At 37.3% G+C, this 15987-nt stretch overlaps 1 protein-coding gene across 7 annotated transcripts in view; it reads right to left on the reverse strand.

The window, feature by feature from the left end:
- WWP1 (WW domain containing E3 ubiquitin protein ligase 1) overlaps positions 1-15987 on the reverse strand; it is a 138054-nt gene that overhangs the window by 56679 nt on the left and 65388 nt on the right. For 5 of the 7 annotated variants that reach the window (XM_043483769.1, XM_043483764.1, XM_043483768.1 and 2 more), the window contains exons 6-8: positions 13451-13588; positions 13295-13361; positions 9681-9862 (exon numbers count right to left, since the gene is read on the reverse strand). In XM_043483769.1, the coding sequence (XP_043339704.1) occupies positions 9681-9862; positions 13295-13361; positions 13451-13588 (387 nt within the window). The remainder of the gene's footprint in view (positions 1-9680; positions 9863-13294; positions 13362-13450; positions 13589-15987) is intronic. The other 2 variants (XM_043483767.1, XM_043483770.1) reach the window with 2 other exon arrangements.

Here is a 15987-nt window from a genome sequence, read left to right on the forward strand (position 1 = left end):
CATTTAACTTTCAATCTTGAACAATGTGGAAATTGATTTCCAAAAAAAAAAAAAGAAAGAAAAGATTGGCAATAGTCTTTGGAAAGCAAAATAACACTAAATGGAAAAAGAGGAATATTTGAGACAAGATAATCCAGCCCAATAAGAAAGAATCATAAACCCTTATCACACTAAAACATAACACATGCTAACAAAGTGTTAAAAACAGAAGAGGAAAATTAATTATTAAACAGCAGCTTTTATGTTCAGGGCAAACCCTTCTCTCCTACAACAATTCAGCTCCAAGTGCTCTCAGCTCTTCTCTCCATCTGCACCACCGCCCCACTCACTGTTCCTTGTCCACTGCAACAGCGTCCTCACTGGTCTGCCCGCTTCCTCTCTGGTCCAACTCCAACCCACTCTCCAAACAGCTGCCAAAGTAATCTCTTAAAAGCGTACAGAAGATCTTTTCACTCCCTAATTAAACACTCCTACTGCACCCAGAGTAAATTCCCAGTTCTTTACCATGGCTCATGACAAAGCCCCACACAGCCTGCTCCACAGCTACGCCTGACTCCCCATGGTGGTCTCCCTTCCGCCCCTTGAGCAGAGTGAATGCCTTTCCCTTCAGGGATCTGCACTGGCTGCTGCGCTGGTCTCAGAAGAGCTCCTGCTTCTTATCACGCAGCATGCAGGCTCAACCACTCCTTCGGAAAGGCGTGCTCAGGCACCTTATTTAATTCTGCCCCTGCCCCACCCTCAGCCCAGGCTGCCTACTAGACTGGTTTGCTTCTCATGTTCCAAGATAAGTTTGTTTTTCCTTCTTTTTCCTTTAGTTCAAAATGCAACACTTTGTCAGACTTATTCCACTTTAGTATTCTCAACAGTTACAATGCACCTGGCTTATGAAAACAATAAATGTTAAGCAAGGGCAAATCACAGAAAAAGAAATGAACATATCTCTCTCAAAACTAGGCAGAAAAAAAGAACATTAGTAGAAACATTAATTAAGTGCATGAAGGACTGAATGACACAGTCAATATACCTGTTCTAAATTATAGCGTTAGAGAGGTAGTTCTTAGTTTTCATTATATACATATTCCATCCAAACAATCTAGGAATTTTAAGAAAACAAAACAAAAAAAATTATGACATGTAAAGGACTAAAGGAAAATTCCAATTTTACAATCAGGAGGTGAAACTCTGATTATAATTCAAGAAAACTAGAAATAAAATACAACTTACTGAAATGTTTACTGAAAGTCTGGCAGATTCTGTAAAACATTTTTTTAAGGATTATCTTATTTAATTCCCACAGAACAATGCTATGAGGAAGATAGTATCCATTTTACTAGTAAGAAAATTGATGCTTACATGTCCATAAAAATGATAGCTCTCTGCCACCTGCAACCAATTTCGCTTAATTTTTTTTTATAAAATCCTAAATAATTATTAAGTTAAAGAAAAATAACAGTTATGAAATCACAAACTTTAAGGATATTAGTGGCATGGAAATACTTGTATGAAATATTTGACATGGCAAAGAAGTATCCAAGGGTATAAGAAAGAACAGCAATAAATGAGCTTAGCATTCAATTCCAGAACTAGGGGAAAATGGTAGAAGGAAAGGAATTATAAGAAAAATATAACAGATCAGAATTTCTTAACCTGATTAGAATCTGTTGGATATTGTAGAAAGTATAGATCTCAGTTTCCATTCTAGAATTACTGAATCTCCTAGGGAATCTCTGGGATCTGTATTTTTAGCAAATGCTTCAGATGAATTCTTACAACTAAACTTGGAAAAACCATGAAATACTGCCTTAGCAAATTTTATAAAGAAAAACATAGTTTGCATAGCATTTGGAATACCATGTACAACTTTATATCAGTAAGTCTAAAATATATTAACTAAACTAACTCAAGAGAAAGAAAAATAGATCAGAGGAGAAATGTAAAAGGGGATAAAAGATAGAAAACTGTCCCTCCAAAAGTCAAAAGACTCAGTTTTTGAGCCTTCAAGGAACAGATTACCCCCGTGTTCTCTGAAATGTTACAGTACATTGGTGGCGAGAAAGAAAAAGGAGTTTCTTAATTTATTCTGCAAGAGTAATATAACCCTAAAGCTGAAACTGAATAAATTAAACATTGGGTCAATATTAGGAAATTATGTTAGGAAACCATGTTAACAGGTTAAAAGTTAAAAGCTACATGATTATTTTCAATACAAACCAAAAAGGATTCAAAAAAATCTTGATAAAACTGTTGATAAGAGGAATCTAGGAAAATTCAAAAATAATCTAGATTATCCACCAGAAACCAAGAGTAAGCACGATATACTAATGGTAAAACATTAGAAGAACTATTATCAAGATCAGGAACAAATTTTAAAATCAGAACAAAACAAGGAAGATCACAATTACCACTCCATTTCAATACTACGGGTTATGTATGAAAATGCATTAAGACAAGAGAGAAGTGAAAAATATCAGATATAAAATGGTAAAACTCACTGAGAGAGATAAGAGTATTTATTTATATCACAAAAGAATCAACCGAAAAAAACATTAGAGCCAGTTATTAATTTGACCAAAACTTTCAGCACCATGATCAGATAGATTCAAGTTCAACATCAAGGATTACACTCAAGAACTATCTGAAGAAAAAGAAAATACGTTTCTAAAAGGTATTTTAAAACATAGATTGGAGAGAGAATTCTCCCTGAATGAGAAGATTCAGTGTTGCTTCAAAATTTAAAAAGTAAACTATCCTCAAAGTGCAAAAATTCTCATTCACTGGTAGTGGAAACGTAAAAGGCACAGCCATTCTGGGTGCCGGTTTCTTACAGAAGTAATAATACTCTTATCATATGATCCTGAAGTCACAGTCCTCAACCCAGCTGAGCTGAACACTTAGGTCCACACCAAAACCTGCACATGAATATTTACATCAGCTTTATTCATAATTGAGAAAAACTGTAAACAACCACAATGCTTGGTTGTGGACAGGCGAACGGACAAACTGTTGTACATCCATACAATGGAATATTATTCAGCAACAAACAGAAATGAGATATCATGCCATGAAAATACATCAGGTCGGTTCAGTCGCTCAGTTGTGTCCGACTCTGCGATCCCAAGGACCACAGCACCCCAGGCTTCCCTGTCCATCACCAACTCCCGGAGTTTACTCAAACTCATGTCCATTGAGTCGGTGATGCCATCCAAGCAACTCATCCTCTGTCGTCCCCTTCTCCTCCTGCCTTCAATCTTTCCCAGCATCACGGTCTTTTCCAATGAGTCAGTTCTTTGAATCAGGTGGCCAGAGTATTGGAGTTTCAGCTTCAGCATCAGTCCTTCCAATGAATATTCAGGACTGATATCCTCTAGGATGGACTGGCTGGATCTCCTTGCAGTCCAAGGGACTCTCAAGAGTCTTCTCCAACACCACAGTTCAAAAGCATCAATTCTTTGGCACTCAGCTTAAATTCATATTTCTAAGTATAAGAAGCCAATCTGAAATGACTACATATGACATTGTGAAAAAGGCCAAACTAGAGAGACAGTAAAGGATCCATGGCTGCTAGGAGTGTGGGAAAGGAGACGAATGAGTGGAGCACAGCAATTGTTAAGAGTGAAATAATTCTGAATGATACTGTGATGGTCAGCACATGGCAATATGCATTTCTCAAATCACACTGAACCCAGGCAATACCAAGAGTGAACCTTAACATAAACTGTGGGCTTTCATTAATCATAATGCACTTATACTGGTTCACTAATTATATTAATAACAAATATGCCACAATAATGCAAGATGTTAATAGCAGGGCAAGTTCTCAGTGGGGTAGGTACTGGAAGCATGCATTTGATTAGGATGACTATTCATATATATCAATGGCTCTCAATGGGACATCCACTGAAGACATTTAGCAATGTCTGAGACATGTCTGGTTGTCACAACTAGGGGAATGGATGGGTGTTATTGGCGCCTAGTGGGTACAGGCCAGGAAGGCTGCTATGATCCTCAAATGCACAAGGACAGTCACCCACAACTGAGAATTATCTAGCACAAAATGTCAAGTGTCAAAGTTGAGAAACTGATTAATGCATATGTAACCAGCAACCAGGCAGTGTCCAGTCTATTGCAGTTGCAAAATAAATACCTCTTAATAAATGATACAAGGATGACTAAATGGATAAACTTAACAATAAAGACGATGAGAAACAAGAAGGCAGGCAGGGAGGGAAGGATCATCGGTTCCTTTCTCAGGAACAGAACAGAAAAATTGTACGCAGGCAACTAATTAAAATCCCATGTGACAGCAATGACAGTAGAAGCTTATGCAAAGCACTTCCCTCTCTACAGATGTAAGATCACACCCTCTGACTTGGTTTCTTAATGAGTGTATCTCAAGCCTGACTTTATGCAATTATGACTTTTGATTTAGGAGACAGATCTCCCTCACTTCAGGTTTCATCTCTGAGAAGTAAATTTCCCATGGACTTTATGATATGTACATCTCATAGCACCATGCATTTGTCCTCTAATGGTTCAGCCAAATAAAGCAGGAAAAGGAGGAAATATTAAGTACCTAGTATCATTTCTGCCCCCTTTAAAAAGTATGACATGAAAAACTGCTTATATATGTGTGTGTATATATATATATACACTAAATTTCTTTACAATTCACACCTGAAAGTGGTTATGGCTTTAAAGGAGGTGGAGCACAAGGGAGCCTTTGGTGATGATGCAGTTCCGTGTCTTGATGCAGTGCTAGTTACGTGAAGCCACACATGACAAAACTGCACACACACACACACACACACACACACACACTCACTCTCTCTCTCTCTCTCTCTCTCTCTGCAGGTATAACCCGTGAAATGGGGACTGTGTCAATGTCAGTTTCCTCATTTTCATACAGTACTATAGTTATACAAGACATTAACATTTGGAGAGGCCAATGAAGGGAACACGGGACCTCTCTGTACATTTCCTGGTAACTTTTTGTGAATCTGTATTTCAAAATAAAAAACTAAAAGCAAAAGTCTAATAAATTTGTGAAATCGGTTAGTTCTGCCTTATCATACTGAGCTCTATTTTATTAATAAAACAATAATTATAATTAGAAAAAGTCATTTCTTCTAGAAGCTAAGGGCAAGGGGAGAAAGTAAAGAAGAAAATCATATTTTTCTTAAATACCACTGTCCTAGAAACATGGTAGACGTTTTAAATTTATCTCATTTAACCTTTGAAACAATCCTGTAAGGTATTATTAAGTATTTGTATCATTTTGTAAGTGGAGAACCTAAATTTTTAGAATGCTAAATTTATCCAAGGTTGCATGCTTATAAGCTGAGTACTTCATGTGAAATGCCTGGCTGGATGAATCACAAGCTGGAATCAAGACTGTTGGAAGAAGTATCAACAACCTCAGACATGCAGATGATATTACTCTCGTGGCAGAAAGAGAAGAGGAACTAAAGAGACTCTTGAAGAAGGTGAAAGAGGAGAGTGGAAAAGCTGGTTTAAAACTCAATATTCAAAAAAGTAAGATTGTGGCATTGGGTCCCATCACTTTATGGCAAATAGATGGGGAAAAAAATGAAAACAGTGATGGACTTTCTTTTCTTGGGCTCCAAAAACACTGCAGACAGTGACTACAGCCATGAAATTAAAAGATAACTTGCTCCTTGGAAGAAAAGCTATTACAACACTAGACAGTGTATTAAAAAGCAAAGACACTGCTTTGCCGACAAAGGTCCATATAGAAAAACCAAAGCTATGGTTTTTCTAGTAGTTATGTATGGATGTGAGAGTTGGACCATAAAGAAGGCTGAGTGCTGAAGAATTTGATGCTTCCAACTGTGGTGCTGGAAAAGACTCTTGAGAGTCTCTTGGAGAGCAAGGAGATCAAACCAGCCAATCTTAAAGGAAATCAGTCCTGAATATTCACTGGAAGAACTGATGCTGATGCAGAAGTGCCAATACTCTGACCATCTTATGTGAAGAGCCGATTCATTGGAAAAGACCTGATGCTGGGAATGACTGAAGGCAGGAGAAGGGGACAAGAGAGGATGAGATGGTTGGATGGCACCACCGATTCAATGGATGTGATTTTGAGCAAGCTTCGGGAGATAGTGAAGGACAGGGAAGCCTGGCATGCTGCAGTCCACGGGGTTGCAAAGAATTGGACACGACTGAATGACTGAACGACAACCCATGGTTAAAGTGTTCAATGACAGAGTTAGGATCGGAACACAGTCAGGTTAGAAACCAAATCTAATCTTTCCAATCATGACTGCCTCCCACTTTAGCTTAAAATAAATATCAGTATTTACCAACTAAACTTAGCCAATGGATCTTCTTAAGACTCAAAAGAACAGGTAGGGGTGAGGGAAAATGCCCTCCCCTCCAAAGTCCTCATGTACAATACTGTCTTTGGTGAAAAGAAATCATTTATCTGCAGTTCCAGGCCCCCAATCCCTCATCTGAAACTCTTAGGGCCAAGTGTGTTCCAGAATTCATAACTTTGGAATGCAGAAAGGTAGTATGGCACATATATTATCTATTACACTAATATCAAGTCAGACTGAGGGCTAGACACTGTAGTTAAACACAGTATCAGTTCTGGAGTGAAACAGAAGGATACTCATACTAAGCAGAAAAAATTATAAATACCTTCAAGTCAGTCCTAGTCATTTTGCCATCAAGTGAGTTTACCAAAACCTTTTGTTTTAAGGATTTTAGGATTTTGGAATCACAGGTAATGGATTAAAAACATGTATTATGTTACACACACAATATGCACACTCCACTCCATCACCACTCCAACAATGAAAACTGATTTTTAAAGTTCTTGATTACAGAAAAAAGAATCCTATTTTTACACCAACACCTTAAAGAAGACTACCCCTTGAAAAAAATACCTGAATTCATCTTCCTACTGAGGGATGCCAGATCATACAGAAGACATGGGTAAAGTGGTTTCTACCAACAGAGTAGGTTCCAGAAGCCTTTCTAAACCAGCCAATGGAATGAGGGCAGTTGGATTGTTTTGTCATGTGTCAAAGAATATGCAAACACAATCACTAAGTTGACTGGGGAAATATTATTTCAAGTTTATCAAAGGTATAAAAGATGAACAACCCAACACTGAGACACTACAGAAATCACACACATCTAAATGAACAGGAAAGCGGGGAGGAGAGAACCACAGAGGTGGGTGTCAGCGAGAGCTCCTCTACCAGCTGGGATCTCTGGGCCTCGGTTCCTTCAGGAGAAAAACACTAGTGCCCATTTCAGAGAGTTATCCTGAGAGCTGTATCGATCCGTGGGTATATGGTGTTTGGAACGTGTGTAGCACAGATACTGGCTGTTGTTCTGATCGTCTTAGGCTTCCTTGCGATTATGGAGAATGTCCTGGGAACTATTTACAATGGCGCCTTCATTTCTAGTCCCTCATGTGTGTTTTACTTTCATCTTGAAATTTCAGGCAAGGATAAGAGAAGAATGTGGAAGGCAAATCTGTTCCAAACAGAAACAGTCTATAAAGTACAAAATTAGAAGCGGAATATAAACTGGAGATTCTACAATGAGGGGGAACTCAGAAAGCTCTCCCTTTTGCAACAACATCTGAATAAGCCCACAAGCATGCAACTATCTAGTGGTCAACAGATACTTTGGCCAATCTATCCTAACAGCTAAATATTTTAGGAAGAAGAGCTAAATCTCCAAATTCCATACACTTTTAACTGGAAGGTGATGACAAGAATGAAATAGAATGACTGTATAAGCCTTTCTAAAATGAGCATTCAAAATTCTTATACTTCTCACGAAAAAAGAACAGACTCAGTAATTGGTCCTGATGTCTAATTACTTACAGAAATAACGGAATTGGATCTGCCACTCTAATGAATCTAATGATAATCCCATATAACAAATCAAGTCTGGTTACATAAGGGTACTTTTATTTTTACAACCTCTTCAGAGCATTCTCAAGGGAATTACAATGTTTACAATTTAAATTTCTTCATGGGTGGATACCTAGTTTGCGTGTCATTTTGGTATGGGTAAATATAGGTAATTATTTGATAATCTACAAATCTATAGGTCAAATGCACTGGATTTATGTTTTATTATTAAGAACTCTAGTACTAACATAAACCATTTTTCTATGGGTGATTATTTGCTGGTCACCCATATACATGGATGGTCCTTCCCACACTTATTTTCCCAGGCTATCTTTTAAAACTATAAATTTAACTTAGGATCCATAATATACGCAGAGTTCTATGAAGCTCACTACTGTATTTACTCTCTTGGAATTAGCAAGCATGCTGATCACATCATGATGCCTTTTCATACAGATCCATAAAAGATGGAACATCAGGCATAAAAGCTGGTATTCTTATTTTTTGTTTTGGGAGGGGCTTTTTGGCTGCACCTTGAGGCTTGTGGGATCTTAGTTCCCCAAACAATTAAACCTCAGCCTGGCCCCAGCAGTCAACGTGCTAAATCCTAACCACTGGGCCACCAGGGAAGTCCCAGTGGAAATCGTTTTAACTGGTCTGTTCTTAATTTGTTCCTTTATCCCTTTGCTAATAAATCTGAGACAAACGTTCTTACTAGAAAGCATACCAGAATCAGAAAACAAATGATCCTGTTCACTCATTTCAGCCTGGTCATCTGTGATTATTTTCTCTCATTTTCCAGACACCTTAAATTAATAATGAAAAGTGTCAACTTATTGTGAGGACTTAGGATGTTTAAGCCTATCTTTTTTATAAAAAAAGAGGAGCATTAATAAATTACATTTTCAGAAAACCATCATGTCAGTTCCCACATTTACAAAAACTCACAACATGCACAGTAAATATTTCCCCAACCTTCAGTATAAATATCCAACAATCTTCTCTATAAACCCATCCCCATCTATTTTCATATAATTACTTCCTTACATGTTTCTACTTTTGAATAACCCCATAAATAGATGAGGGAAAGAATACAAGCTCTGGGATCAAAAGACAGGATGCCAACTTTAGCCTCGAGACATACACTAGCAATCAAGAAGTCCTAAGATGTTTGTGTTTCAAGAAATTCATCTGAAAGAGTTAATTTATAAAAATCAAACAATGATGGATGAATATTACAGCTGAATCCACTGAAAAACAGGATTACAGAAAAAAATTCTTCCATAGACAGTCCTTCTATAATCATAGAACACTTCCCCGTAGAAAACAGAAAACTTTCCGAGCGCTATATCACCTCACAATACATTTTTCTACTAAGTTATATGCCAAGCAGTAAATATCTGTCTGGCAAAAGAAAACCATTTAACCAAAATGGTTAAAGGAATCATTCATCACTAACAAATCAATGAATTCCCTAAAGTGCTTTTAGAAATACATTCTACATTATAAATAGTACTTTTTTTGTAACGTAAAGCCTAAGATTGACTATCATGCAAGTACTTGTACTTACTTAGTGAAATGTGCTATTATAATGTAGTTTTGGAATATCTTCCTAAATAATCTACGAAAATTCAAATTATGAAAAAAAAATTCAGGTGGTGTAATCTTCAAATTCCTTTTATAAAACTAAAGATTAAGAAAGATTGTACAATAAGAAAAGTATATGTACAGACACATAAAATTTAGTTTTCATTTAAATAATGTGTCGTAAGTAACCATGCTTACCAGTGTCATTGGCAGGCTCAGATGTGAGTGGTTTGGGAGCTGGTGTGTTTTTGGGTCTGGCGGCAACCTGAGATGGAGACGGCGTGCTGTCCCCATTGACTACATGTGGACAGCATGAGTTCTGTACTACAGTGTTTGCAGGTACGTGATTATCTATCCCATCAGTATCTTCAGCAGCCAACCTTCAAAAAAACAGCCAAACAAAAAAGATATCTTACTTCAATGAATTAAAAACAATCACATAACTTTTCATCAGAAGTTTTGTAAGAATATTTACCAAGTTAACACTGAAGCAAAATGATATAGAGTAATGAACAAGAGAAATCTTGATTACTTTTTTTAAACATTTTATTTTTTACATTTCACATTTTATTACATACTTAAAGTTTAAATTACTTTCAGTTCTAAGTGTATCCACACAGTAAATGTATATTGAGATATATAATCATACTGTCAAAATAAATTCAGTACCTCAAAGCAATGATCAAATTGTATATTTTAAATATTTAAGTCTAAGAATATTAGATTTATTTTTAAAATGTCTGGAAATATTTTCAAAAAGGTCATGAAACTTATAAAAATCAATTCCAAACTTTGAGTACTGAAAAGACCAAAAACGTCTTACAATATTGATCACAAGCTATTACCAGCACTAAAATAATGAGTACATGATGATCAGAGAAAGCTAAATATTATATTCCAGAGTTAGAAGACTTTACAGTGTATTCATTACTGCAAATAAATAAATATGTCTACAACTACAAAATCAAATATTTTAAATCTTATTGGCAGGGAGTTAGGCAATATCATGTTAGTAATCAGGAGAACTTTCCCAAATACACTGGTAACCCTGTATGTCTTCTCCACAGAGCAGCCTTAATTTTTTTTTCTTAATTTAAAAGAAAGAAATAAATCAGAGCACATCTCAGTCCTGCCCCACCTCATCTATCTCTCTGATCTACTTCTCTCCAAGCTGTTCCTTGCCCACCTTGCAGCAGATATGTTAGTATATCAATTTTATATGAAAATCATGCCAAAGAGTCTTCAAATGTTTATTACAAAGTATTAGATACAGGGAGTAAAATTATAATGACTTACAAGATTATCAAAGAAAGGTTAGATATACTCTAGAGTTAGAAGAATCTGCAGAGCAAAAGGCCTTCTCCAACGTCTCAGTGGTAAAGAATCTGACTGCAATGCAGGAGATGTAACAGATGTGGTTTTGATCCCTGAGTTGGCAAGATTCCCTGGAGGAGCAAACAGCAACCCACTCCAGTACCGTTGTCTGAAAAATCCTACGGGCAGGGGAGTCTGGTGGGCTATGCAGTTCACAGGGTCGCAAAGAATCAGACAGGACTGAGCACACACGAGCACACACACAGAACAAAAACTAACGGGAAAGAGTCCGTGTCCTTTACTTGCTATTTCCTCTGCCTGGAATGCTCTTCCCTCGAATCTCTACATGGACGGCACATTTTCGGCCTTTTAACTGTAGCCTGAATGGCACTTCCACAGAGATGATTCTGCAACATTTCTCTTTATAAAGGGATCCTTTACATTCCTGTCACCCTGTCCTGTGTTTCGATGACTTCATAGTTCTGATCACTATCTCCAATTAGCTAATTTCTTTCCTCACTTGTCTACTATCTACCTCTATCCTGCCAGAACGAAAATTCCACAGGAACAGGACTGCTATTCTTCGCGCCCGGACTAGCTCCTGGCACCAAGCAGGCACTCAGCAAGTACTGGACGAATTAACGACACTTCCCCTGGTCACCTACACATTTGGGGTGAGATGTGTTCAGGAATTTGGGGCAGGTAAAGCTTTGAAAGGGCCTCCTAGGTGGCACAGGTGGTGGAGAACCTGCCTGCCCATGCAGGAGACGTAAGAGACTTGGGTTCAATCCCTGGGTCGGGAAAACCTCCTGGAAAGAGGGCACGGCAACCCACTCCAGTATTCTTGTCTAGAGAATCCCCACGGACAGATGAGGCTGGCAGGCTACAGTCCATAAGCTCACACAGAGTCAGACATGACTGAGCCAACTTAGCAGGCACACAAAGCTTTGAAATTTCTCTCAAGTGAATCTGATTTGTACACCCTTCCCTAAGCCACTCAGCAAGGATCAGTGACCTGGGAGACTGAGTAAAAGAACGCAACTCAAGTTCTCCTGGTGCTGTAGAACTAAACTTTGATTCAAAATGTATTGCTATGTAATAAATAACATTAGTCTTTAGGTTGGTAGTGATTCAAGCTCCTTTAACCATAAAATTTCATTTCAAAAATTATAATTTTTGATACATACTTACATATATATATATATATGCACACACACATACACACTAGTGCATTTTAGTCTACCTAATTGCTGTATCCTTTCAGTTTGATTCCCGGGTCGGGAAGACCCACTGGAGAAGGCATAGGCTATCCACTCCAGTATTCTTGGGCTTCCCTTGTGGCTCAGCTGGTAAAGAATCCGCCTGCAATGTGGGAGACCTGGGTTCGATCCTTGGGTTGGGAAGATCCCCTGGAGAAGGGAAAGGCTACCCACTCCAGTATTCTGGCCCAGAGAATTCCATGGGATTGCAAAGAGCTGGACATGACTGAATGACTTTCACTTTTCAGTTCTGAATTTTCTCAATGTGAATTATCATGTGGATACTAACTAAATACATTCATTTAAGCCAAATATATATTCAGAAGACATACTGATCTGTTCAACGGCTCTGTGAAGATCATTTAACAGCAATTTAATAGCAATATTACTAACTGTAGATTAACAAAAGTCACACTTTGTCATATACCAGCATGATTTTTCAAATCTATTTCACAGCAGTGTACTTTCAAATGTTCATTTGATTATAATTGATCTATTACATGCTTTAATTCTAATTCAAATTATTTCAAACAGAAAGTCTCTATTATCAACGAATGTGAATCTATGGGAGTTGCTGAGATGGTAGGGTGACCTCTAAGGAGAGACCATAATCAGTACAATATCTATCTTCTAGCAGTTACAGGAAGCTGCCAACTCAGACAGCAGTGAGATAACCATTTTTCCCACATCACCTGACTCTATTTACTGATAAAATGTGCCTAAATACAGATTTTTAAGAGTCATTTCCAATAAATAAAAAAAAAAGAATGAAGTTCTGACACTTCCTACAGCATGGACGAATCATATGCTAAGTAAAAGTCAGTGACAGAAGGTCATATATTGTACGACACCGTTTACAAGAAATGGCCAGAAGAGGCAAATCCACTGAGACAGAAGCTGAGTGGCTGGCAGGAGCTGGGAAAAAAGAGGGGTGGAGAGAGAATGTCCCTGGGTATAGTGTCTTTTTGAGGGTGAAGAGAATGTTCTGAAATGAGACACTGGTGATGGTTACCCAATTCTGCTAACCTAAAAACCACTGAGATGTATACTGTACTCCAATAATGTATCTGTTACAGCTGTTTTTTTTTTTAAAAAACCACTTTGATAAGAATTCAACCAAATAATATGTTTAGATATAAGCTTTTAAAGTCTATGGCAAACTCTAAACGAAGGTTAAAAACTTCATATATGGGAAATGTGGTGTTACTTTGCCACAAACACCAAAATAAAACATTCTACCTGGTGGTTGTCCTTGCTGAAGGTTCTCTGTCTTCATGTAAGGCATCACCATTTTGCTGTACTTCTACTGAATGACAAAAAAAAAGACACTATGTTTTTTACATACTTCTTGATTTTTTTTTTCCTTCAAATTTTAAAAACCCAAAGTTAGCTTACTGGCTGGAGATGAGCTGCCGTTTGTTATGCTTTCTTGCTCAATCACCAGTCCATCAAGCACAACTGTTAATTCACCAGTTTGCACGACACCATTCTTGGTTTCCAAGGAAAGTTTTAATTGTTCTTTCACTTTTTCCACTAAGAGGGGGGGGAAAGAAAAACTAATTTAAAAGCTTTTGTTACGTACAAAAATGTTTCAGAAATCAAAGCTGTATATCAAGAATGACTCTAATTTAGTGCTTGATGGCTATGTGTGAAAGGAATTACTTGTGTTTTTATCTGTAGGCCCTTCTATACCACACCAGGATCACTTCCTTTCAGTTACTAGATGAGTAACTCCTTTCCTTTCACCACATACTTTCGAATCATCTCTAATTGTCCCTTTGCACAGTATAACGTTCAGAGAAAATACAAACATATCTGGATAACAAGTGCAATAATGTCCCAAACATGCTCTATGGCCCACAGTACAAGGTAAGACTTGTGGTTAAGGCAAACTTTCTGCAGGAGATTCAAGAGGGTTCCTTATTCCAGTTCAGGGACTTCTAGCTGTACTTTTAAGTAGTCAAATTACTTAAAGCCTTATCATAAATGGAGATCATAAAAGCATCAAACTAGGAACTGTCATAAGGTCCAAATGCAAAGTCACAGAGAAAATTCCTAGCACCATGTCTGAAACACAGCACATGCTTAATAAATGGCAATAGTTAACTATTTCTTTTTCATATAAGGCCAAATATTGATTCTTATTATTGGGATATCTAATTCTTACTAAATGCAAAGTTACTTTGCTTTAACTTCTATCTCACAGAATATATATCAAAAGTATTAGTGATTCCTTTATTATGCAAAACAAGTCCAGGTACTTCAATCTGATCTTCATTTTTAAAATTCAAACTATTTTTTTTAGATTATATCCTTGATTTTGGTTCCTCCTATATTTAACAAGATTTTTTTCCCATTTACCAAATATCTAGCACAAATACTTTAATTATCCAAGATAAGACAAACAAAAATCCGGAACCGCTAATCATTACACAGGAATTCTTTGCAAAAAAAATTAAGGACCATGTAATAAAGAGAGCCTTGTAGAAGACCTACCCCAACCATTTTCACCCTCGTAAACCACATTTCCATTTCAAATCACAAAATCAACATTAATAAAACAGAAAAACTAGAGGAAATTTCAAAGTATCAAGGAAAAAACCCAAACCTGCAAAAGCATGAATTTCAGTTGTATCTAGATTCTAACAAACTATATCTGAAGAAAACTATTGACCATCATCCTACTTCATTCATCTGCAATTTGGAGGCTTAGCTCTCATTCCTAAAATATTTAGCTAAGTAGATTCTTAGCAGCCTTTCACTCCATAATGGCCTATGTGTGAAAAGAAGCTAGAAAAGAGTGGACATATGTATACTGATTCAGTTGGCTATACGCCTGAAGCTAACATAGCACTGTAAATCAACTATTCTTCAGTAACATCTTTTTTTTTAAGCCTTCCGAAATCCCTTTAAAGTGAGTCTCTTGATGGAAAATACTTTTTAAAAATTTATTTTTTATTGAAGGATAATTGCTTTACAGAATTTGCTGTTTTCTGTCAAACCTCAACCCGAATCAGCCATAGGTACACACATATCCCCTCCCTCTTGAACCTCCTGCCGTCTCCCTCCCCATCCCCACCCCACCCCTCTAGGTTGATACAGAGCCCCTGTCTGAGTTTCCTGAGCCAGACAGCACATTCCCGTTGCCTGTCTCTTTTACATATGGTAATGTAAGTTTCCATGTTACTCTTCCCATACATCTCACCCTCTCCTCCCCTCTCCCCACGTCCAGAAGTCTATTCTCTGTGTCTGTTTCTCCACTGTTGCCCTGTAAATAAATTCTTCAGTATCATTTCTCTAGATTCTGTATATAGGCATTAGAATAGGATATTTATCTTTCTCTTTCTGACTTACTTCACTCTGTATAATAGATTCTAGGTTCATTCACCTCATTAGAACGGACTCAAATGCATTCCTTTTTATGGTTGAATAATATTCCATTGTGTATATGTAACACAACTTCTTTATCCATTCATCTGTTGGACACCTAGGTTGCTTCCATGTTCTAGCTATTGTAAATAGTGCTGCAATGAACAATGGGATACATGTGTCTCTTTCCATTTTGGTTTCCTCAGGGTATATGCCTAGGAGTAGGATTGCTGGGTCATTCAGTGATTTTATTCCTATTTTCAAGAAAGCTCCATACTGTCTTCCATAAGTGGCTATATCAATTTACATTCCCACCAACAATGCAAGAGTGTTCCCTTTTCTCCACACCCTCTCCAACATTTATTGTTTGTAGACTTTTTGATGGTGGTCATTCTGACCAGTGTGAGGTGATAACTCGTAGTTTTGATTTGCATTTCTCTAATAATGAGCGATGCTGAGCATCTTTTCACGTGTTTGTTATCCATCTGCATGTCTTCTTCGGAGAAATGTCTGTTTAGGTCTTTTCCCCACTTTTTGACTGGGCTGATTGTTTTTCTGGAACT

The sequence above is a fragment of the Cervus canadensis genome, chromosome 12 (genome assembly GCF_019320065.1).
Source record: "Cervus canadensis isolate Bull #8, Minnesota chromosome 12, ASM1932006v1, whole genome shotgun sequence".
Classification (NCBI taxonomy): Eukaryota; Metazoa; Chordata; class Mammalia; order Artiodactyla; family Cervidae; genus Cervus; species Cervus canadensis.